The following is a 10,305-nucleotide window of genomic DNA, read 5'->3' as shown; positions in this document are numbered from 1 at the left end:
TTATGACTATGGATGGATTACTGAATGAGCCTACCAGGCACAGGCTGAGGGCCGCAAAATGTCAACCACCTTCCTGACTTTCACCTGCAAAATGTCACTCAAAGCATGTTGACCAGGAAATGACCACAAAGAGGTGCAAAGGTACTGCAAGAGGATAAAAAATGACTACAGACACAAAATAACCAAAAAATAATTTTAAAAAAACTTCATAATGCAACAAAGTTACCTCTATAAGTAACAAAATAACCAAAAAGGTAAACAAAATGACCACAAAGGAGACACAAAATTACGACAAAGTGGCACAAAATGACCCAGAAAAACCCAAACAAACAAACCCAACACAAATGACTTCATAGAGACACAAAGTTTCCCTAGTGAGACAGAATACAGCCTTCTTTTAGGAGACATAAAATAACCTTAAAGGCGCACAAAATGAGCCACAAAACAACCACAAGGAGAAACAAAATGTCTACAAATAGACATAAAACAACAAAAACAATGCACCAATTACTTCATAGAGACCAAAGGCTTCCTCATTGGGACACAAAATGACCTTAAAGAAAGAATAAAACACAAAAAGACACAAGATAACCACAGACACACAAAATGACTACAACTACCAGGAGACACAAAATGACCAAACAATACACAGAATACCCCTAAGAGACACAAAATAAGTTTTGAATGGTCACCCAAACACATATAGATGCATACAAATGACAAAGAAACGTAAAACACACAGTCTGTGGGTTTTGCTTCTATGAGAGGAGGCCCTTTTGCATAGCTGCGCTTAGGGGCAAATTGTCTCATAACCCTGCCGTGATTATGATTTTGTTTTCATCATCAAAGTCTTCACTGTCACATAAGTAATTTGGCATATTTACAAGGTTGGTATGTACAGTATCTCTTCTATTATATACTTGAGTTTAAAGTTTGGTCTGCTACACAGGCTGTTAGTTTCATCATCAAACCAGCTCTTAAAAAAACTTTCATTTTTTAATTTATTTTTTTATTCAAAAATGTTGGCAAACAAAAAATACAGTGGTTATGTACTTAGACTGATATTTCCTTATAAGCGTGCATATATATATACATACATACATACATACATACATATATATATATATATATATATATATATATATATATATATAAACCTGCCTTATTTATGCAGTAATTTTGTTTTTACTTTTTATTTCTATGTATGTATATATGTTATAAAAAAAATCTCATGTATTTATTTATATTTTTATATACATTACAGATGTATATGCACATATATACATACATAGAAATAAAAAGTAAAAATAAAATAAACGAATAAATAATATTCTAAACACTGTAAGCCTATTAATTAGACAACACACTGCATTGATGTGCACACTTTGCATGAGAGATGCCTACTTTAGAAATGACTGCTAGGTGGTATCAGGCAGAGCTTTAAGTTCACCTACATATATCAATATGTATATGTATATGGGGTCCCAAATCAAAATGAGGACACAAAAATATATCTCACTACATAAACGAAGACACGGATAACGTATGACCTAAAAAACTATGTGATGAAATAATGAAGGTATGTGGCGTGAGCCGGTCACTGCTGGCCAGCCAAACCTCTGCATCTGTAAATAAATGTCATCATAATTCACAAAAAATCCCTGCTACGTGGAGTAGGGCGTGGCTTAGAATGAAGCACAGTGACGTGAGAGTGGCAGTCATGTTCTTGACCAATGGGAGGACGAGGTATGCAGAAAGGGGCGGGGAAAACTGGTGTTTATGTACTTTCCCGCCGTGTACGTCACTGTGTCTCAGTGATGGATGTCAGCTAGCAATGGATGCTTACATCAGCTGTGGAGGGCTTTGACAGAGGGGATTTGGATGGTTTGGACACAGGGTCCAGGTAAGAGGGGTTTATTAAATGTATGTGTTAATTTTAGCGACACCCGGCCGGTCTCTAAATACGAGCTGGCGAATGGACGTTAATCGGCAGGATGAGCTAGCTAATGGTACTTGCTAGCTAGTTGAGGCTAATGACAAAACATCGGATTGACCAGTTAAAAGTAGACGCTAACTCTGTCTACTGCTCTGGTTAATCTATTATATACATTGTTTGTGCTTGTTTTGGGTGCCTGTATTTTTGTGGCAGCGATGCTAATGACGTGGCTATTGTTAGCTGTCGGTACACATTTGCTAGCTAACTTACCGAGTTTCAGGACATCAGCAGTTAGCGAAATAAAACCATCACTCTGAGCTGTTATAACGCTGTATATAATGAATAAATGCCAACTTTAAAAAGTCCGAAGCGTGTCTTTTACTTGGCAGAAGGTTACAGCTAATAATAATAATAACCGACCACACCGAAACCAAAATTTGAAATTAGAAAGTGTCAGAAGGAGGAAGTTACACGTCAAGTTATTGTAGGAAGTTAAAAGAGCTTTTTGCTTTTTCATTGCTCACATGCTTTGACCGTCCACTTGTTTTTGTGTATGTTGATGTCTCCGCTGATGCAGTTTGTTCCAGACTAACTCAGTGTTTGTGATGGTACCCTCAGTTGGCAGACATGGTGAGGCACAGCATGATGACAGAGCTGCAAACCTTCCAGCACTCTCTCCAGGTGAGATCTGATATGCAAATACTGGTGATTTCAAAAGTGTTGACTTCCTGAGACATGTCTTAGATAAGATCAAGCTGCCAGGAAGTTGTCCACAGGCTGTCAAGGTTATCTGTGCAGGATTGTCAAAGTTTCAACATTCTCAAATGAGTCATGCACTATGACATGTTGTGTAAATGCTTCTGGTAATACCCAGTGTGAGATAAGGCCTGTCATGTTGTTTCCTGTGTTCTCATCAGGCCACTCTTTAGGCAGGTTGCCACTGCGGAAAATAAGGTCAGGGAGGCTGGGACATGTAGTTCTGTAGAATAAAACTTTTTATCAGCTACACGTGTTTCTGTACTGTAGACTCTTCAATAAGTGTTTTAGAAGTTGTGTGAAAATTTCAGTCTCACAATTTTACACTGAGAACAAAGTGGGAGCACTCTGTATTCCTTCTTGTACTTTCTCTACTGTATCACCACCTGATCTCTCTTGCTACTCTCGCACTTTCCCCTCCCTCTCTCCCCCTTCCATGCGGCCTCCTTCTCTCTGTTACAGGGTAACTCCCTGGCTGTGGGCCAGGTGGGGCAGAGTTGTGGGGGAACTCAGGAGAACGGGGTTGCTTCAGTGGAGAGACAGCACCTTTCCCAGGGCCCAGCAGGTACAACAGCCCTGATTTAGGACAGCCCTGAAACTTATGGTGCAAACAGTATCACACCGGCACAGTCTGTACTGTTTTAACTAAATTGCTGACATATGGGTTTTTTTGTGTTGCAACAGAAATTGAGAAAAGCCAGCCAGTGAACATCCCAGATGCAGCTAAAAGAAAAAAGAAGAAAAGAACAAGAGCGACAGACAGCTCCACAGGCACCTTTGATGGTAATAAAGCTGATATTACTGTCAGACATTGAAAATCAAAAGATAACACAAACACGTACTGCAGTTTCATGTATCACCTTTTCTTCAGATCTCTACAAATTGACAGATGAGGTGCTCGGTCAGGGGGCCTATGCTAAAGTTCAAGGATGCATAAGTCTGCAGAATGGACAAGAGTTTGCTGTGAAGGTGAGTAAGGATATTTTGTAGGTAACAGCGTAAGACATTTTTTTCATAATAGTTAGAAAATGCTGAGACAGCTTGTTGAAAGCTAGTTATTGTTTTCTTTTTTTTAAGTTGTCCCATGCTGTATTGTGTTGGGGATTGTTAAACATAGTTTAAATAAACATAGTTTAAACAATGAAAATCAAAATTGTCCTTGATTCTGTTGCATCTTTGGAGTTGAAGGATGGGTTGATTAAAATCACCAGCTACTATGAAAATTTCAACCAGTTGCTTGTGCACAATTTAGCACAGTTCTAGAAATAGTTTTGCACAAAATCATTGGCTAATTTTAAATAAAGCATGCAATGGTCTGAAGTTTTATGTATAATGTGTTGTGTTTTGTCTTAAAGATCATAGAAAAGAGTGCAGGACACAGCCGCAGCAGGGTCTTTCGTGAAGTGGAGACTCTCTACCAGTGTCAAGGAAACAAGTGAGCGCATTTTATATAAAAAAGTTTTTCTAAACTAAATTTTAAACCCACACAGAATGAAACAGATTCTAATGATTGGGAAATCTCTTAATCCAGCAACATTTTGGAATTGATCCAGTTCTTTGAGGACAGCTCCTGCTTTTATTTGGTGTTTGAAAAGCTGCGTGGTGGTAAGTACAACTCAGAAGTTCAATTACACTCACTGCATACGGTTAGCTTTTTGAGATGACTCATTATTAACACACTGATTGCTATAAGTGATTGTCTTCTCTTCCTCCAGGCTCCATTCTTACACACATCCAGAACCGGAAGCACTTCGATGAACTGGAGGCCAGTAAGGTGGTTAGGGACATTGCCCAGGCTCTTGACTTCTTACACACTAAAGGTAGGTCAACATCCAAACAGCTATCATTTGAAAGTCAAACATAATAGCCGCGTTTCCTCATTTCTTCATGGTGATAATGTGCTTTTTTACAGGCATTGCCCATAGAGACCTTAAGCTGGAGAACATCCTTTGTGAATACACAGATTGGGTACGTGAATTTTAAAGGACAGAAAGCTTTCAGAAGCACATCAGTTATTCAAAGAGGTTTAGTGTATGACATAATGTTTACCCTCATTGTTCTATTCAGGTGTCCCCAGTAAAGATCTGTGATTTTGACTTGGGAAGTGGAGTGAAGCTCAGCAGTGCCTGTACGCCCATAACAACTCCAGAGCTCACCACACCGGTAACAGTTTAGTTTTGAATCCATACACACACAATATCAGTGTGATGGATAACAGTTATGTGACTCTTGATGTTTTTTTTGTTTTTTTTTTAACTTTCTTAGTGTGGCTCAGCAGAGTACATGGCTCCGGAAGTAGTTGAAGTGTTCACTGATGAAGCCTCCTTCTACGACAAACGCTGTGACCTTTGGAGTCTTGGAGTCATCCTCTACATCCTGCTGAGTGGCAGCCCCCCTTTCACTGGTCACTGTGGCACCGACTGCGGCTGGGACCGGGGAGAAACCTGCAGAACCTGCCAGGTATGTTCACCCATTCAGCCTCTGCACTTGCTCAGTGTCCATCTTTACGTCTCTGTTCAGTGTTTAGAGTCGGTATGAATGAAAATTACAGAAACAGGTGGCTAGCACAGAATGGTTTCTTATGTTTATGTCCCCTAAAATGTCTTGAGTACAGTGACTTGTATCTATGCAAAGTTTGTCACCAGCGAGGTGTTCCTTTACTGCAGAGGGTGACGTCTGTGAATTGCCCTAAAATCTTAGGTTCCAGTGTACCCTGGGCAAGCTAGATTTGGTGCGTGATTAATTTGAGAAACCTGACATCTCCAGCAGACCTATTACATGTAATATCAAAATCTCGGCCAGTTGAACTACATCTTTATGCAAACTCTGATGGGACCTCTGGTGTATAATTGCATAATGACAATGGGCCTCATTCACAAATGGTGCGTACGCACAAATCTGTGCTTAAATTGTGCATACAAACGTTTCAGGAAAAACCCGCAATTCATCAATATTTTCTCACCTGAATTTTATCTTACTCTGCGAATAAATTTAGAACTGCCTCAGAACATGTATATGCACAAATGACGAAGGCCAGGCTGTCTGAGAAAATGAAAACACGCACATTTTAACTAAATACACAACATACCAAAACTGCGTTTATTAAAAAAGGCTTTAATAGACAATATTTAAAACAATTAATTTACTAAATCATGCACATATTTCATCTCCGGCCTTTCATCCTCATCAACTATTGTCATAATTAAAATATTCCTCAAAAAAACAAGTGTCCAAGTCCAGCTCTTTGTGTAAAGTATATAAACAGAATTGCCCTGAAAGTGATGGCGGCTCTTTGTTGCCGTCTGTCTTTTTCAGTAAAGGCAAGAACACCAAAAAATGATCTTAACAAAAAGTAGACCTAAGATGACAATGATTATTATTATTAACAGGGTATATATAAAATTCTGATCTACCACCAAGCAGGTGTTTAGATGTCATGTCTAACCTTTGAGGTAGATATTTCAGTCTGTGCCATCAGCGAAGAGCTCATCGTAGACCGACTTGTTTGAACATGTTTGAAGAGAGCGAGGAACGGCTTGCCAGCTGTTTCTGACTGCCATTAAGTTCACAGATGCTCACTGAGGGTTTCACACTGGTGTGTCAGAGTCTTAATTTTTCCATAGAGACAACTTAACGGCTTTCTCCATGACACACCTCAGGGCAAACAGAAACCTTATACAGAGAAATGGGGGCTGGTTGCAGACAGCGGGCACGAGCCTGCAAGTTTAGAATGATGCTGATTCACCGACGTACGCACAGAGAACAAAATCAGCTGGGGCGCATGTGTCATGAATCAGACTGTAGTTTTGCGAGCACACTTATTAATGCGCAGTGAAAACGTTTATACGCACATAATAGTAAATGGGAGCCACTGTGAACACACTGTGATATTGTAGCAATAATTAATGTATGTTTCACAGCTACTAATGCTGCGGCAGCCACTGCCAGACAGTCAGAAAGCTAACGTACAATATAAACAGATAGATGTTAATCACAATTACCATTCTGTCTGCTAATCCCAGACGCTGAATCTCGCTGATGTTTCCTCTGATGCTAAAGGTAGCCAAAAACAAGGGAAATGTCGAGTTTGACTTATATATGTAAAATTATGTTACAGAAAATAAATAAGTACATTCATTTCTTTTTTTAAATACATTTTCAAAGGTAATTTCCTTGTTTGCTTTTTAAAATTGATATTCCTTTTTTAGTTTTGTTTATTTAAATTTGGGGGCTTATTTTTGGGATAATTTCACTGTTACCAAAGTTACTTCTTGTAACTTTTGAGTAACGTCTTGCTAATTTTTGGGCCATTTCTTGATTTGCTCACTGCTTTCTTCCCATGTTTTTGAAATGAATCAAGCCAATATACTCAGGTTTCAGAGGGTTAAAACACGTGAGGAGGGGGACTTTACAAAGATAGTGTATCTGTTATAAATAGCGTTTGCCTGCTACAGTCAGGCTGTGTTGCTCAACAGTTATTATAGTACATGTTCCTCTTAGTTCAGTCATATCTAATCTATGGGTATTCTTTAAACCATTAGGAACAAAGCGTGTGTGTGACCGTATGGATTGATTTCGGCGTGGCTGCATCTGTGGTTCTGGACATTCATTTTATTCTCTGTTATCACCTGATTATTATCAGAGTTCTGGTTTAATGTTTAATCTCACCTCCGGTGTGTTGAGAGGCGCTGGCGGAGCAGAATTCGGTCACACAGACTCACACACAGCTAATCAAACAGCTGAAGCGTTTTACAGGATGTTGTGTCTTACTCTCTCTTCAGAGTAACCTGTTCGAAAGCATCCAGCAGGGCAAGTATGAATTTCCCGACAAGGACTGGGATCACATCACAGAGGGGGCCAAGGATCTTATATCCAAGCTGTTGGTTCGGGACGCGACTCTGCGCCTCAGCGCTGCTCAGGTCCTCAAGCACCCCTGGGTGCAGGGGGTGGGTATCATTACACGTGTGCACTAAAATAGCCGCTTTGTGGTTGGTTCTGTAAAGCTGATAGACGTTATTTAGGATTGCATTAGTTCAGCAGCTGGTCGATGGTCCAGTATTGGTCACAACTTGTTATTGAACGTGTATCAATATGAGCGCTTCAGTTAACGTCTGTGGCCACTTAAATGTGACATAAACTGACGCACACAGAATTAAAGTAGAACAGATGTGCTGTTGTATACAGGGTCTTTTGTGATTGATCTGATCGACATCACACACTCGCCTTTGTTCATGATATGATGATATGAATATGATGAACTGAATTTTGGACCCCAAGAAGATTAACGGGTGTCATCAGCTAATGGGGATCCTTTTAAATAAATGAATAAATAAATACAAGACCACCACTGTACCCAGGGTTCCTGCAGATCCTTATAAAGTCTTAAAAGGCGTTGAATTAATTGATCTGAAAATATGTTTTCAGTTGGTATTAAAAGGTCTTAAATTAATCTTTTAAAAGCCTTAAAATTCTAAGACAGTTTATCAGTCATTTTTCTCTGATATTGCGTTATTCTTATAACTTACCAAATTCCTCTCACATTAACATTAAAATCATGTCTTATGTTACAGTCAATATTTGGAAATATTGCAGGAAATTGTCACTAACCCAAATAATTTATAAAAAACTATCCTAGAAGTGTCAAATGAATGCAGACATAGAAAAAACAAAACAAGGCGCTCCAGCTTCGGTGAAATAATTTCATATGTTTACTCTTCGAGCACCTAAATAATAAAAAAGCCATGGTTTTCCATGGTTGTCTACATTATTTTAAGACATCTTGGATCTTGTTTTTTTTAAATTTGTAGTATTGAAAATGTTGTTCATATTTTCTTTTTTATTATTTTTTCTTCAAATTTTTATTGTAAAATCTTCACTTTCAGTCCAAATGGCGTTTAAAAAAGTCTTAAAATATCTTAAACCTAACTTCCTTCAGCTGTATGAACCATGGTATCAGTTCTATTTCTGTTTTAATTTCAATTTTAATTGATTTCAAGTCAAATATTCATTTTCTTTTTCTTACAGAACGCTCCAGAGAGAGGTCTTCCAACTCCTCGTGTTCTGCAGAGGTACGATTGATGGCTTAGAAAGTCAAGTCAAATATATTTCTGAGGTTTATAAGGCGCTTTCAACAAAATTCTAGTATTTAAAAAAGCTCGAAGAATGAAGTCAGTTCAGCTTAAAACATTCAACCGTCTCTTAAATTTTCTTCTGCCTCCTGTCCTCACCCAGGAACAGCAGCACCAAAGACCTGACCCAGTTTGCAGCAGAAGCCATCGCCTTTAATCGGCAGCTATCCCAGCACGACGAGCAGCAGGAGGACGTCGGCGCCATCGTCTGCTCAATGAGGCTTTCTCCTCCTTCCAACTCCAGACTGGCCCGCAGACGGGCTCAGTCCAACGCCCTGCGGACCAGGGACTTCGCACCTGCATCGGACGACCTCACAGCCTGAAGGACCAGTATAAGTCCGCTCATCGTGTTTTCTGACTGATTTCAGCCTCTGCGTGCTCCTTGTGTGTGTGCTTTTGTTTTCACAAGGAGTGTTGTAGAGGCGACCACACAGTAGCGACTAACTGTTCTTGGTGTCAAAGTTTTTTTTACATGGCCAGTAAATTTATCAGCAAAACAAAGTTTGAGCACCAAAGAGGGCAGTTAATCAGCTTCCGCCTCCTAATTTTAAACAGATCTGAAGCTCCTGAGATTTTTCCAGGAAACAATTTAAGCTAGTTTTAAACAAGGACTGCTTAATTTGAGAAAAGCTTTGGGCTTATTTTTACAGTTAGTCTTAATAATAATGATGATAATAAATAAGTCCATATTTATTTTCTGTTCCATTATGATAAAATTTACAGTGATCCCAATACAGCTCTTAATGCCAGCAGTTTATATTAAATATCTAATCAGCACATATCATTATCAACACAGCATTACACGGGTTTAGCACGGTTTTGCAACTGTTGCTGTCCCAATGCAATATTAGTTTTGATAGATTTTAGTTTTACTTGTTGTCCAACTGGGAATTGGTTTATGTTTTATGTACTTACTGCTTCTTGGTCACTGGAGGAAAAGGTTGAGTTCTCTCTTATTTTTACTTTTATCGAGCCAGTCAGTGTATGTGATTAGATGTGTGTAGATGTATGTTGTTTCAGTTATAAAGCAAGATACACTTAAAGGACACTGTCCATCTCTGAAAACGGACATTTCTCCATTTTACCTTTTTAAGTCATTCTTGTTGAGGCTGTGTAGAACTTACAGGAAGTGCAGGAACGTGAATGGATGAGGTTAGAGAAGACCCTTTGATCAAAAAGTTGTTTTTTTAAATTTTTATTTCTAGCTTTCACTTAAACACAAGCTACCTGTAGCACTGATGTACTTTAAAACAAGTCACCTCTTTAATTTATCTGAAAGGGAGAATGTTGTATCGAAAATAATCGGTTTGGTCTAACAATGTGAAATCAACACCTTCAGTAATATTTATTTTTTAAGAGGTTAACTTTTTTAAACTCATCAGAGTCAAACATTACCTCAGGCTCTTATTTGATTTGATTTGATTTTTTGCACATTTTTATTGTACCAATGTTACACCAACCCAAAAAGATTTTCTTAGTTTCTTA

General features: G+C 38.7%; 1 protein-coding gene across 1 annotated transcript; it reads left to right on the top strand.

Annotated features, from left to right (window-relative positions):
* The first annotated feature begins 1,838 nt into the window (after nt 1-1,838).
* Nucleotides 1,839-10,305, top strand: mknk1 (MAPK interacting serine/threonine kinase 1). The gene is given in 15 exon segments (XM_042481675.1): nt 1,839-1,878; nt 1,881-1,903; nt 2,555-2,617; nt 3,155-3,257; nt 3,377-3,475; nt 3,564-3,661; nt 4,048-4,127; nt 4,224-4,297; nt 4,408-4,512; nt 4,605-4,660; nt 4,760-4,855; nt 4,958-5,152; nt 7,474-7,638; nt 8,717-8,760; nt 8,924-10,305. Coding segments are annotated over 15 exon segments (1,461 nt in total). The 3' UTR covers nt 9,144-10,305.

The sequence above is a fragment of the Plectropomus leopardus genome, chromosome 3, assembly GCF_008729295.1.
Source record: "Plectropomus leopardus isolate mb chromosome 3, YSFRI_Pleo_2.0, whole genome shotgun sequence".
Lineage (NCBI taxonomy): Eukaryota > Metazoa > Chordata > Actinopteri > Perciformes > Serranidae > Plectropomus > Plectropomus leopardus.
Note: the sequence above shows the minus strand (reverse complement) of the source record. Positions and strands in the feature narration are given on the sequence as shown.